Source organism: Montipora capricornis, chromosome 2 (genome assembly GCF_036669925.1).
Source record: "Montipora capricornis isolate CH-2021 chromosome 2, ASM3666992v2, whole genome shotgun sequence".
Lineage (NCBI taxonomy): Eukaryota > Metazoa > Cnidaria > Anthozoa > Scleractinia > Acroporidae > Montipora > Montipora capricornis.
The window spans coordinates 3,257,353-3,272,549 of record NC_090884.1 but is presented as its reverse complement, the minus strand read 5'-3'; the positions used below and the strand labels follow the sequence as shown (position 1 = coordinate 3,272,549).

Genomic DNA, 15,197 nt, shown 5'->3' with positions numbered 1-15,197 from the left:
TCCAGAAAGTTCTGTAAATAAAAGGACTTTTGAAAACAAAACAACCACGTGAAATAGCCAAACGTGGGGTTTTAGAAAGCACGTCAGAATTTGAGGATAAATTTTCATTTTTTCTCCTAAATTAAACGCCGTTCCGACCAGTGTGATTCTAAGAGGAACTACCACTCCCTTGTCAGGTGAAAATGGTTGAAATAGCCACGAAGTGATAACAATAACGCGAATTTATATTTTGAGATGACGTTCTCGTTGCCGTCGCCGTCGTCGTAGCTTAAGTTCCCTATTAGGGACTTTAAGATCTACGACGCCGACGTCGACGAAAACGTCGCTTCAAAATATAACAACAGACTTAACTGATTAGAGTGTAATGTGAAGTGCTCGGTTTCTACCCCATATGAACCATGTGAGTGTTAGCCCTACTAATGGAAATGGGCCCACACAAGGACAGAGAAAAACTCTGACCAGGGTGGGAATTGAACCCACGACATTCGGGTTAGATCACCGCTGCTCTACCGACTGGACTTCCGTCTTCAGACGGGAGCAGGCCGTGGGAACTGAAGATGTTAAAGTCACGGCAATGAACATGTACAAGCGCAAGGAAGGGTTACGTTTTTACAAACGTTGGCCGTGTAGCACTTAAAATGGCAATAACGTACGTTTGTCGCCATCATGGTATCTCGTTCACGTCGTACAATGTGGGCAAAGTATGATAAAAAGTAAATTGGTACGAGCGGTTTCAGAGTAAAATTAGAGAATGAAAAATTCACATTTGTCAGGGGCACCCAACGAGAATATAGTTCAAAACAACTTAAACATAGCATTGTCACGCGTATTTTAGTATTTAAACGGTAGATATAGGCATATTTTTAACCCCTTAAAATTTTTATCTGTTCGGATTTCCTAGCTGAAAGTCTAGTGATCCGAAAATTATAGGGATCAAAACTTACCTTTTCGAAAAATTCAGCCAAAAAAAGACTCCCGAAAATTCTAGGTGACCTTTTTATAGTAAAAATCCGATAAAATGGGCAATTATACCATTTTACAGATGTTCGAAAATCATAGGAGAGGCAGGCAAGCAAGAAATTTTACAACAAATGTTCCGAAGATTCCAGATCTCAAATCGTCTTCCGAACAGATATTTTCCGAAAATCGACGTTGGGTGCCCCTGATTTGTACGCTCGCGTTGTCCCCAAAACCTCTCAAAACCTCATATTTGGCGATTTCACGTCGTTATGGTACAGAGTTCGTGCAGCACGATTCGTTTCGTCTTTTAACCAATGATATTGTTGTTTTGTGGCGTTCACGTGCACGACCTCGTCGTAGATCTTAAAGTCCCAATCGTTTTCAAGAAGACGGCATAGAAATGATGCCGCAAGCCCATGCAGCACGATTATTTTTCCAACGTAGTTAAAAATGTTTTGTTGTGACGATGTTGGCTTCGTGGCTAAATATTTAGAAGAATAAATAGTTTAATTTCAAGGGAATAAAAATTATTTGATCTCATCTCATTTATTGCCTGTTGAGCCACAGTTAGCGAGTAAGTACTAAAGAAAGAAAATTAGCTAGAGAAGGAAGATTTTCGACATGGTTTCATTATGACAAACAGCCGACATGACGGCGAACCGTTTGCGACAGTTCCCGTGTTGAGACGGCAAACGCAAAGCTCAATTAACCTATTGAACGTTCAGATGAAGGAAGATCACAATTTACTACAGCGAAAGTAAGCTGCCGTGGTTATGATACGTATCGATAGATCTCAAATATTCTGGAACTTCATTTAAGAAAATAAGCACTTCTGACCGGTCACTGACAAAAATAATGCCAAAGAAAAATATTTGGGGTTGAACTTATGTATATGATATTGTACTGTTTGCGGTTAGTCTCGCCTCTTAACTGCATGTTTACTTTACGGCCTGTCAAAGAGCTATATCAAGTAAATCTTTTAAGACTAAATGAGGGAGTTAAAAGTTAAATAATATAACGGTTTCATTGAAAATCTTGTTTCTTCGACGATATCCAGTGGAACAACCCTTAACTAAAGTATTATAGCCAAGGATAAAGGACCAAGAGAGTTCTAATGCGATTAAAATGAGCAAGTTTGCAGCGGTAATAGTTTTTATGGCCTGTTTTTGCAGTGGTACATGCAAGAGAGTTTCTTTCGACAATGGAAATTTTAATGCATCGTGGACATATAATCGAGTCACCGATCAGTTGTATTTTGAGGTTGTTGTAAAGGCGCGAGGGTGGGTCGCTTTCGGCTTCACTTCCACACCAAAGGGAATGCGTAACTATGACGTGATCATTGGTGGACAAACGGAAGAAGGAAAGAGTTATTTAAACGTAAGTTAAGTTACATTTCTTGTCATTTTGGAATCTTTAGGAGCTGAAGAGTAATTATGGAGGATAGTACTGTATTATTCTTCATTTCAAAGTTTCCTCATCCTATATTTTAGTCAAAAACAAATTATAACTGATTCCCTTCCCAACGATTTCACAAGAGCAAGAGAGAGTTATTCAGTTTTTCCATTACAATTTTTTCTGTTTTCTTCATTTGATTATTCCTCTTTGCAACCCAAAAATCTGTTGAATCCAATCTTCTCTGAAAGGTGGCAGATTTAAATCACCGTTTCTGTTTTTCCTTGTCCTTGCAAGAGAACGCTAAACTAGGACACTTCAGGATGTGCGAGATTCTCATACACCCACAGGAGATGATTTTTCTTGCACCGAAGATCACTGTCAGTTTTAAGGACAAATTGAGGAACTTTCCAAAATTCCTAAGAGCTACATACAATATACAAAAATATTATATATCGTACTTTTTGAGATTGAAAGCAAAATTAACAAACGTTGCTGGAAATTTTGATTTGTCAAGGAAAAAAGAGAAGGAACTTTATTTAAAGGGGCACTGTCATTCGAAATTTGCTTTTTTTTTTAGGTCAAACCTGGGTGAAAATCTAAACTGATTAGTACTTTAGCTCACACGTACAACACTCGTGACAACCCACTGACAAGATATGAAATATATTTATTGCAAAAAAAGCTATTCGTATTTAATTTTTGGCGACTTTCTGCGGAAACCTTCTCCAAACCTGAAAAAAATGTGTCAATCCCATTCCAACCTCTCCATCCATAAATGCAAATAACAAAGAATAGCTTCAGTGCACTTCATTTATTATTGGCAACAAAACTACACCATTATTTTTTGGTCTTGCTTAACGCAAAGACGTATTTTAGTGTTTTGAAGTGTGACACTGTGTCTAGTCGTTCTATCGCTGGAGCGCTAATGGGGGACACTGTCAACTGAAATTAACAATGAACGTAAATCAAGTCAAATGTTGGTTTTTGAGGAGAGGGACCGAAAACCGGAGTACCCGGAGAAAAACCTCTCAGAGCAGAGAAGAGAACCAACAAACTCAAACCACATCTGGCGTCGAGTCTGGGAATCGAACCCGGGCCACATTGGTGGGAGTTGAGTCACCGCGCGGCTCTCACCACTGCCAGTCCAACCCTGCCGTCCGGTCCTCAGTCTAGCAGACGTTCATACTACAAGTCTAAACTCGTATTTTTCTGTCCTCAATCATTTGTTCCTAGATATTTTTTGTCATATTTTACAACTGCTGAGACTTTCGAACATTCACTAAGTACACTACGAGGAACAGTAATAAACTATCCATACCAAAGGTTAAACTGAATTATGGGAGACAGATCTTCCTTTAAATTTTTTCAGTGGTGCAAGAATTTTTAATAAACTCCCGTTAAACATTGCTAAGAGTAAAAACGAACAGATATTTTACCGAGGAGCAAGAAATAGACCTAATCGGGCTAACTCAGTGTTGTACCCAATTCAAATCTCCCTGGATTAAGATTCTTTGTGTATTGTATCAGTGCAAGATAATGTAGCATTCATATTTAAATGATACGGAAATACCTGAAACAAAACTTTTTATTCCCAAAGGGTTTGAATTGGGTACAACATTGAGTTAGCCGATTAGGTCTATTTCTTTTATAATAAATGATTTTTCATTTTTTGGGCTCCTTGGATGTAGATGTTTTATAGCTTTTAATTACATTTCTTAAATTTTAATATATAGATATAATGATTATCAGAAGCTCATGGCCTTGAAGTGTTTAACTCTGGTTCAGAGCTGGGGTTTTTTCGAGTTTAAAAATTTCCTTATTTGGATGTAAAATAGCTCGTGTATTTTCCCGCGCTTGCAGCATCGATCTTATTTTAGTCCATATTTAGGCATAAAAATCTAAAATCCCCGGTTTTATTCCAAGGAAAATAGTTGCAAATTACACGTTTCAAGGTCATGTGCTTCTCATATTATATATTTTAGACTTTGATCTATAACACCTTTAGATACAGGGCCCTTACGGAGACCAGCCTCAGAGCTAAATGGGCTACTCTGTTTAAATAAAGTTTTACTCACTCACTCACTCACCCACTCACTCACTCACTCACTCACTCACTCACTCACCCACCCACTCACTCACTCACGCACTCACTCACTCACTCACTCACTCACTCACTATAAAAAAACCGATATATAACAGAAAGGGTGATAAGCGGTCTCCAGCAAATTATAGAGGAATCACATTGACGAGCTGTTTAGGAAAACTATTTACATCAATCTAACAATCCAGGCTGATCAAGTTTATCGAACAACATAACATCCTCAATCCAGAACAGTTTGGATTTCGCCCAAATTCCCGAACAACAGATAGTTTATTCATCCTACAGCAACTCATTAATAAGTATACAAAACAACATAAGAAACTTTATGTTGGCTTCATCGATTATGAAAAAGCGTTTGATATCGTGTGGGAGTCCGGGCTGATCTATAAAATCTACCAGTATGGAGTTAAAGGCAAATTCTTTAAGGTCATTAAATCCATGTATTCGTCGATTAAAAGTTGCGTCAAATCTGATGAAAGCCCTATCACAGAAATGTTCTCATGCAACAAAGGAATAAGGCAAGGTGATGGCTTAAGTCCAGTTTTATTTTCATTATTATATTCACTATATGGATGCGAAATATGGGGACCGGAGCTATTATCATATAAGACCCATTTTGACAAAAGCACTATCGAACAAGTCCATATCAAGTTCTGTAAACAAACACTAAATACCCCATGGTACACAGAGAACATTGCCTGTAGGGCAGAACTTGGACGGTATTCTTTAAGTATAGAGATAAAAGCTTCAATATTTAGTTACTCGCTTAGAATAAAACAGTCAACCCTCTATTAAAGGAAGCCTTTCATCACGCAAAAAGTCAAAGCCAATTTTTTGATGTATTAAATAATGACGAAACTATACGAATGCACTCTACAGGCAATACATCAAGCCAACTACACATTAAGAATGCTCGTTCCTCCATAAAGAAACAGCTTAAAAAGGACTACATTCGAAATTGGCTGAAGGCTCGCAACAACACTTCCGAAGGCTCAAGAGAGAAATTTACACACAAAGAAGTCTAATTCGACTACCAATTGGAAGACTATCTCAAAACTATCAGAAACCCAGCACATAGAATAAGTATGACAAAATTGCATCTGGGGGTTCATAGCTTGCGAATACAGACTGGGAAATACGAAAATAGAGGTGCACCAATCCCAGTAGATGGAAGAACGTGTCTAGTCTGCAATAGAGGCTATATAGAAGACGAGCGGCACTTCTTGATGTATTGCCCAGGGTACGATAACATTAGAAATGAGCTCCATTCTCTCCTTTCAACACACGATGTTGTTTTCAAAAGCCTTAATGATGAGGATAAAATTAGGTATTTACTTACCCTAGAAAACGAAAGCACTTCAAAGATAATAGGTAAATACACATATTTAATGTTTCAGAAGAGAAAAGACTTCCTAAATGCAAAATAATTAAAATAATAATTTTATACCAATTGTATTACAAGTAATTGTATGATCTTTTTAGTTAATTAGTTATTCAAGTAGATATCATCACCTTTATTGTAACGAGACCGATACCTCCCTTTGGAGAGTAAGGCGCAATAAAGATTTACTGTTTACTGTTTTACTCACTCACTCACTCACTCACTCACTCACTCACTCACTCACTTATTCACTTACTTCGCTTGCTCTGCCATCTTAGCTAACAGGCAATCTAGCTGGGAGCTGGTCATAAGTAAATTCGTATTACATCCCGTGATAGCTTAAAGCGAGCATGTCATGGAGAATATAAGAAATTTTCATATATTTTGAACGGCAGTTATGTTATTCTATATGAGAGTGACCATTGCAGTTAAGGCAACAGTGGCGTGATGATCGGCGTAATTACAAGCTGAAGAAGCAAATATTTTGAGCAAGAGCCGATACAACGTAAATATGATTATAGCCTGACTCCGTAAGAAAACAAATTAAAATCGATGTTTTTGCCGCGCGAAAACTGGGGCGAAACCAAAAAAAAGGGTCTCCTTCCCCCCCCCCCCCCATCCTCCATGTTTTCGTGCGAAATCTTGTTCCCTCGGGTAAAAGTTCTCTTCGCAAGCTAAATTAATTAAAAGCTGTCCTAACGTCATTCTTTCTCTTCCTCTCTTTAGGATTTTATCACTTTCGATTACGGAATACCACGTTTGGACACAAAACAAAGTTACATACTGGACAGAGCAACAGAATTGAATGGCATTACCTCACTTCGCTACCATCGTCCTAGAAATACAAGCGACACGCAGGATTTCCAGTTTAATGTTAGTTGGTTTTCACTCTCCAGCTTTCTTTTTGAAAGAAAGAACCTTTTTTCCTAGTATGGACACAAATTTCCCCTTTGTGTATTCTTCTTTGCTGATTTTATGTAAGGGACTTGAAGCAGGGGGCAACCCCATTTTGGCAACAACCAGAATATGTATCTTAAGTATAATTACATAGGTGATTATTGAAAATTATCTGCGCTAATTGGTTGCTGTTGAGGTGATAAATTACGCTATAATCACCTACGCGGCTTTTTCAAAATGGCCGCATGCCGTTGTGTCGAGGTGACAGGGAAAGAAATTAGTTGTTTCAAAGAAAATGCATATTTTTCAAATAATCACCTAGGTAATTATACTAAAACAATTAATCACCTCACCTTCGGCAAATAATTGTTAAATATCTACAGGCAAGTACTCTTAAAGAAAAACCCATCCCCGCTACTCACTAGCCTACACGCAATATGCTCAATTTTTCCCCCTTTCGGGAATTAATCAGGCCAATCAGGATAGACGGGCAACTGGCGATTTCTCAGTTGGTCTCCAGAGCCCACGATTCGCTTTCCATTACTTGAAAGACTGATAAAGAAAGGCAGTGCCTTTCGAAATAATATCAATTAGCCTTGCTTTTGACGGTTGTTTCAGCTCTGAACGCTCAGGGTCAACGACCTCCCTCCTGTTTTGAACTACGATACAGAGTCCACGAATGGACTCTCGCAGGTAGCTACACCCTTCTGTGGTAGCCAGCACGCTGAACTACAACGTTGTACTTCCTCCTTTCTATCAGCTAACTAACCAACAAAGTAGATCAGAGCTACAATCGTGGACAAAACTCCTTGGGACATTCATTTTTGAAAGTATGAAAAAACTAAGGGTGCATGTTTACAACATTTTTGGTGGGGTGGGAGGAAGGACTGGACACGTACAGTTTGAATTTCGCTCTACTCTTTCCTTCGCAAATGTGACCCAAGAATTTTGTCCATGATTGTAAATCTGGAATTTGCTGTATCGAACGGTTTTATTTCATTTTTTTTTCAAGGATACAACCAGGGCTGTACTTGTGTGGGCCTATCAGGGCGCTGATGACGCCAGTAACCCGAATATGTTTAGTATGCACACGCGTAGAGACCACAGTGCGGAATCATTTCTTATACTTTCCATGGACTCTGAGCCTTCGATTCAATCGACAACGGCCATCTCTAGCGAGCTGACACGTGACTCTACTGAAGAATCAAAAATCTCCTACAGTCAGCCGACAAAAGCCAGAACCGATGAAGTGATTGGAAAAGCAAAAGGAAAATCGTCCGGAGTTAGATGGGCTGCCAATTTTGTCAAGATCTATGCTGTTACAAGTTTATGCCTACTCAGGCATCTAGGACATTAGTTTTTCCAGGAGAAGATAACTTGCAAGTTGGAGCGTGAAGCTCCTTTTAATGCATCAATCCTTCAATCTTTATTTATACACGAAATCCATCATATTAGAAGGTCCTCGTGGAAGTAGTTTAAAATAGCACCGGTTTTCGTCTCCTTTTTAGCCCTTTAATTTTTTTGGGCTGTGACTTGAATAGATACTCTAAAATAAAGTGAGGCAGTTTTGAGTATATACAGTACCAAACGATCTTAATAAAGTTTTACTACGTTCAATTATATAATTTATGAAAGCTAACCATTTCGAGTAGGCGTTGGACCAAATCACTAGAGATCATTGCCTAACCCAGCAGTCATTATCTGCCTAAACTGAGTGTTGTTTATCCGTCAAAGCGGGGTAACATTGAGGCTGTCAGGTATTACCACGTAAGTCACCAAATTTTACTCCTGTATATGTGTCACAAAGTGTCTCACCTTATCTTAGCCATGACCATTTTTTTGTTATGTATTTGTCATGAAGTGTGACGCACCATTTCAGTCACAACCATTGCAATAGTTGGTCAATGATTTGAGCACGCGCAGACCAGATGCTTGAAAGAAAAACAGCGAGCCAGCACTGGTACTAGGTACCTATTTTATTGGGAGTATTGACCCCTTGCAAAATATCAGATACCAAGTACTGCCCCGCTGAGGAACAACGAAAAAAACTGGTAACATTTGTCTCACAACAGAGAAAATCAGCATGCAAATGAGCTATGGGGTAATAAATTGTAAAATGAAGCTGCTAAAAGCCTGGTCGCCATGGTTTAATTTACATCCATAGTGCATTAATCTTACGAGTCAGCCTCAACATCTGATGCCGGAAAATTTGATCTTCAATAGAAGGATGGCTTAACCCCTCTCCCCCAATCCCCCATCCCCAAAGTGAGGGTTCCCTACGGTCTATGTGATGCTTGGAGACCCAAAGTCGCAAATCTTTGCGCGACAAAAGAAACACTCGGAATGCAATGTTTTTCTTAGTTTACAGAACAGGTAGCGAGGCAATATTTAGGGTAAACACACCCTCAGCACCGCTGTTAAGAGGAAGGAAATTCTTTGAAACTTGATAAGAGATATTGTTCTCAAGTGACACATGACTGGCCCTATCAATGAAATTCCACAATCGAGCAGAACTCCCACGCATGAAATGTCGATGTTTGCAAACGCTGTATCCAATGCCAGTTCCTAGAAAAAAACCTATAAATATAAAACGTTTGGATTAGAGTTTTTCATTACTCGTGTGACTGTGTTTAATTATTCAGCTCGCTTAACAGCACAGTTTTGCTGGGCTCGAAATCCTCTTGTACATATATAAAGTTCATCATGCAAATTCCAAGTCTTATACCTTTTTTCAACCAAAGTTCCGTGAATGGGTAAAAACGGTTGCCTCTTTTTCAAGATGCCTTTAAACCTATGATGTCGTTCGTTGAGTTTTTTACCTTAACAAATTTCCAACAAGCCATTGACCGAATGCAAACTTGGCCGCCAACAAATTATTCTTTTGTCTTTGTGTTAATTAGCCTCGTTTTACAGCCCAGATTCTTTCCAATTTTACGCGTGTGAACGAGGCTAGTTAGGTTAATAACACAAAGAAAAAAGAATAATTTGTAGGCGGCCATTTTTGCATTGGGTTAATTGTAGATAGTTTCCGTCTTCCATCACACAGAACCATCTTTGCTAAAGACGTCTTGTCAATGCGATTCACTTCAATTCCAGTAGATTTGCTGACACCCATACCTTGGACAGGTGCTTAGCATCTTTGGTATGTCTGGAATGTTTACCTGACAAGCTGGAATTTCCTGCTTCCCCTCGTAGCTAGCCAAAACTAAACTCTTTTTTTATTGAGAATAGAAAGAACTGTTCGTTAAAGGGCGAGCGATGATTTTTTCCCAATACAGCCTAAACAACACCTTGTAGGAATGAGATATGGAAATGTGTTTACAGGTCTTTACGGCTTCAGCACCAATGTAAAGCCTCTTGCAAACAGATGCAACAACTCCCAACGTTGGAAGTTGTTGGTTGATGGTGTAAGGACGCGCAGTGTATTATGGGAAGGATACGACCCAGAAGATTTTGAGAACTTACAAAATTCGGCTGCCATCTTGTTTTCAACATGTTTTATGCGTTGTTATCTCCGTGGAGACCATATTTAATGCGCGTACGTGGCCCCAACGATGTTGGAAGAGCTGTGCAAATGGATCCAGTATTGTTGCGCTATGCTTTGGGGATCACGGAACAAAAGAAATTTACCAGTTTGAACCTTCAAAAGATAACTTTGCTTTATCGTAAGTCTTCCACGATTGTACCATCTCGTTCACTTCCTACAATGTGGGTGAAGTATCCTAAGAACAAAGTAGTTCTCTGTTGTATGCTCATATTCTCGTCAAAAACCTCTAAGTTGGTGATTTCACGTCGTCGTTATGTAGAGTTTCCCCAATAAGTTGTGCTAAAATGTGTGTCGCTCGTGCAAAACGATTATTTTTCCTCTTTTAACCAATGATAATATCAATGTTTTGTGGCGTTGTTTTTGCAGTCGGGGTCGTCGTTTCTTAAAGGCCGGTTCGTGCGGTACGATTTGTCGGCCGGTTTTGTCGGGCCGATAAATCGTACCGTCAGTACCCCTTTGATTGACATGGCGCTTTCTCTCGGAGTGTCAGAGTGTCGGCCCGACTCTCTTGCACTGCAACAGATTTTTTTAATCCGACCGATTTTCATTTCCATGAATCGGTCGTTCATCGGCTGTCAAAATACACGCAAGATTTTCGCTTCGAGGCCGTCGGGCCGATGAATCGGGCCGACAAATCGTACCGTGTAAATAGGCCTTAAGAATCAGAGAGCCAGAAAATTTGCGTATGCGCTGACGGAATGTTTGAACAAGAGAGAAAAACGCAGTACCTCCAGACACCGGTGCTGGAGCGTCGTACCAAACGAGTCATCCCGGGATTTCGGCACGTGCGATCGCTTTTGGACGCAGTTGGCCCGTCGCTGCTTTCTGCTACCGACCTTGCCTCCCGGTACGGCATTGAGGGAGAGATATGTCGGCCCCTAAACCATATGTGACAATTCCTACGCCTACTCACAGCTCCAAACCGCCCTTGTCAATTTAGCGTAAGAATTCATTTGCTTATATATTCAAGGGAAAATTCATTTTATCTGTCATATGCACTTAAGTCGCACATTACAAAGTGTCTGTGCGGTGCGCATGCGCCCTGCTAAAGGTAACATACATGCATGCATGCATAAATCTATTTTATCTCAAATTTCATAATAACTACAAGAGCTATATATTATCTTTGAGACATTACATTTTTAACTAAAATACATAGCATATACAAGTAGATAACTAAATACACAAAATTTAAGAGTTTCGAAGCAAGCAACCGTGGACAATTTTCCTGTCGGTGTACGTTGGATCAGTGGCTTGATCTGATCGGCGTTATTTCAAGTTGAGAAACTAAATATTTTAAGCAAGAGCCGATACAACGTAGATTTGATTTTTAGTGATGTACTATATTTCGGCTGGCCAAACCAGCCTTCTTCAGGTACAATGAGAGTTTACATTGGATTGCTTCTATGTACATATATATATATATATATATGGTAAATGGATGTTGACGTAATACTGGAAAAAATGTGATAAAACATGGCAGTTACAAAGATTTTGAATTCAAATACTAAGAGTCACGGAAAAATAACGGAAATCACTAAAATAATAAACTGAAATCTAATACGTTTCTTCGCGGATATTAAGACCGTTGGGATCAATTGTCCTGCCTTTTAAAATTAAAAAAGCTTCCCTGGCCTTACGGATCGAGTCTCTGTTAGAAGATATTTTTTCGATAGGGATTAATTGCATGTCCTTGGAGATGTTGTGGGGAGAGGAGAGGAAATGTTCTGCGACTGTAGTAGGTTTGGATTTGGTGTTAGCGTTATCTAAAGTGCGGCGGTGTTCATTAAAACGGTCTTTTAAACGTCGTTTAGTTTCTCCTATGTACTGTAGATGGCATCTGTTGCATTGAATCATGTAGATAAGGTTTTTAGTTTCGCAAGTTATGTGGAAGTTAATTAATGGAGCGCGTTTCGCCAGTAGAGCAGAATTTGTAGTTGGTTAGTCCATGGAAAATGTAAGGACAGGTAGCGCAGTTTTTGCCACAGCGAAAAGAACATTTTTCCAGTATTACGTCAACATCCACTTACCATATATATATATATATGTGTACATAGAAGCAATTCAATGTAAACTCTCATTGTACCTGAAGAAGGCTGGTTTGGCCAGCCGAAATATAGTACGTCACTAAAAATCAAATCTACGTTGTATCGGCTCTTGCTTACAAAATTTAAAGATATATTAATTAACAAGAAAAGCCGCTGTAGAAAATGCGGCCCTCGACTCTCTTTAAAACCAGTAAACTCAGTGGTACGGATAAAATCAGGTGGCGCATTCCGCAACTTAGCTGATACGTAAGAAAAAGAACAAAGACCACGACTGGTTGTTCTACAATATTAGACATATTTAGTTGGAACACTTAGCGAATGGTCAGAATCATCGTGTTGCAAGATCGCAGTTTATACCACATCCCCCTTGCCCCATTCAGGAAGGGAGAAACGGCGATGGGTGTTCCAACAAATGTGACGAGTATTGTAGCCTACCAAAAATATTAAGATGCTGGTTAACGTTTGACAAGGAGTTGAGATTTCGGTTGATTCTACAGGGGCATAAACGTAACGTAAGAACCGTGCGTGTCTGGTCTTCTCGAGACAGAGGTGAGGGATGATTTCATGCAGACTGGAACGCCTGAATTGCTCTGTTGTAAGCATGGCGGCTCACAGCACCAGTGAAGTCGTCTCTCTGGCCTTTCTGTGGACTAATTCCAGGACCTACCGATACAATTTGAGCAAGCTTTGATAGCTAAAAATTTCAATCGATGCTGTATTTTGCCGGTAGGACTGGGCGGCTCCACACTCATAAGAAAATCTATGAAATGAGAATCGGGGTCTTCCCTTGTCATGGAACGGCTGAATTACCCAGAATTCCTTTTGGGCATGAAGGAGGCAAGCGGAGACTGGTCCTCATCAAATTAGGAAAAAGTAGCGAGAAGATTTCTAGGCGGATACTAAGGAGTAACCAAGGTGCGTGCTGTTAACGTAGACTTTTTATCATAGGAAATTCGGCCTGGCCTTTAGTAATTTCTTGTCCAAGAAACGGTATAATGTAAATAAGAGAGTAATGAGATTTATATTTGCGATTACCTGTCCTCTTATGTACCACTTAAGTCAAACTCTACATCTCTATGCGATAAGCGCATTCAAAATTTCCTCATATTATTGTATAAAAGTAGTTAAAGAAAGAAAAATATATGAATATATGAAAAATACGTTTTCTCTCCCGTTCTCTTGTTACGCATGATGTTCGTGGAAATTACATTCTGGCCCTCAATAAACCTAGAACAACCAGTTACGGTCTTAGCTCTTTTTCTTACGTTTTTACTAAGTACGTTGCGAAATGCGCTACCTGATTTTTCCCGTACCACTGAGTTTACTGGTTTTAAACTAATCCAGGGTCGGATTTTGTACAGCGGCCTTTCGTTTTGATTAATATATCTTTAAATATTATTTAATATTTAGTTATGTATCTGTATATATCATGTATGTTAGCTGTAATGTCTCGAAGATATTATTCTGAAATTCGAGATGAAATAAAGTTTTATGCATGCATGTACGTTACCTTCGGCAGGGCGCATGCGTGCACTTTGTAATCTGCGACTCCAGTGCTTACCATATGACAGATAAAATGAATATTCTATTGAATATACAAGCCATCGAAATCTCACGTTAAATTGTAATGAAAAGGGCGGTTTGGAGCTGTGAGTAGGCGTGGGATTTGTCTCATATGGTTTAGGGGCCGACATATCTCTCCCTCAATGCCGTACCAGGAGGCGAGGTCGGTAGCAGAAAGCAGCGAAGGGCCAACTGCGTCCAAAAGCGATCGCACGGGCCGAAATCCCGGGATGACTCGTTTGGTACGACGCTCCAGCGCCACGTCTGGAGGTACTGCTTATTTTTCTCGTCTCGTCTTCAAACATTCCGTCAGCGCATGCGTGCGTAAATGTTCAGCCTCTCCGATACCTACAATACTAGACATATTTAGTTGGAACACTTAGCGAATGGTCAGAATCATCGTGTTACAAGATCGTATTTTATACCACATCCCCCTTCCCCCAATTCAATGTTGTGTGAGAATTTTTCGGGCGACTACTAGTAGTTGTGGAAATCAACATTGGAGGAAGGGGGAAACGGGGATGGGTGTTCCAACAAATGTGACGAGTATCATTGTAGGTTTGAGGGACAGAATGTAATTTCCGCGAAGATCATGCATAAGAAGAGGAAGGGAGAGAAAACGTTCTTTCATATAAGCAGAAAAACCCTTAAAAGGTAAACAACAACAAAAACAACATACTTTTCTACAGTAATATGAGGAAATCTTGCATGCCCTTATTGCAAAGAGATGTAGAGTTCGACTTTAGTAATAAGCCATCATAAATCTCAGTATTCTCCTGAAATACAGTTATACCGTTCCTTTGACAAGAAGTTAGGAAAGGCCATATTTTTTGCTACCAGCTGCATAAGACCAAAACAAGCACTTATTTGTCGCCAATTCTCTGCGATAAAAACTTGTTCACAAATCAAACATTACACACCAGGGCTACTCCTTACTATCTGGCTAGAAATTTCCTTCTCACGTTTTCCTCCGGCCGCGCGCCAGTCTCGTGTTTCGCAGGTTGCCTGGTTCGTGCCCAAAAAAATTCTGGGTAATCCTGCCAAATTTTATCGGTAGGTGCTGGAATTCGTCCACAGCAACGTCACTAGTGGTCCGCCGTGTTTACAGCAGAGCATTTTTTAGGTGTCCCAGTCTTCATTGGGCGGTCGTGGGTTCGAATCTTTCAGGCTTAAATCTTTTGCAACTGGGAAGTTATTTAACTAATTATCTTAACAGTAATTATTCAGAGATCAGTCAGTCATAGGAATAGTTCCGACCAAGTTTGTCGGTTAATGAAGGCCATTTTCACAATTTAGTATTTTGAC

At 39.7% G+C, this 15,197-nt stretch overlaps 1 protein-coding gene across 1 annotated transcript; it reads left to right on the top strand.

The window, feature by feature from the left end:
- Positions 1–2,009: 2,009 nt before the first annotated feature.
- On the top strand, positions 2,010–8,865 carry LOC138037712 (uncharacterized). Its single transcript, XM_068883621.1, has 3 exons — positions 2,010–2,337; positions 6,564–6,710; positions 7,747–8,865. The coding sequence occupies exons 1-3, from the start codon at positions 2,086–2,088 to the stop codon at positions 8,089–8,091; spliced, it is 744 nt and encodes a 247-aa protein (XP_068739722.1). The 5' UTR covers positions 2,010–2,085; the 3' UTR covers positions 8,092–8,865.
- The last annotated feature ends 6,332 nt before the right edge of the window (positions 8,866–15,197 follow it).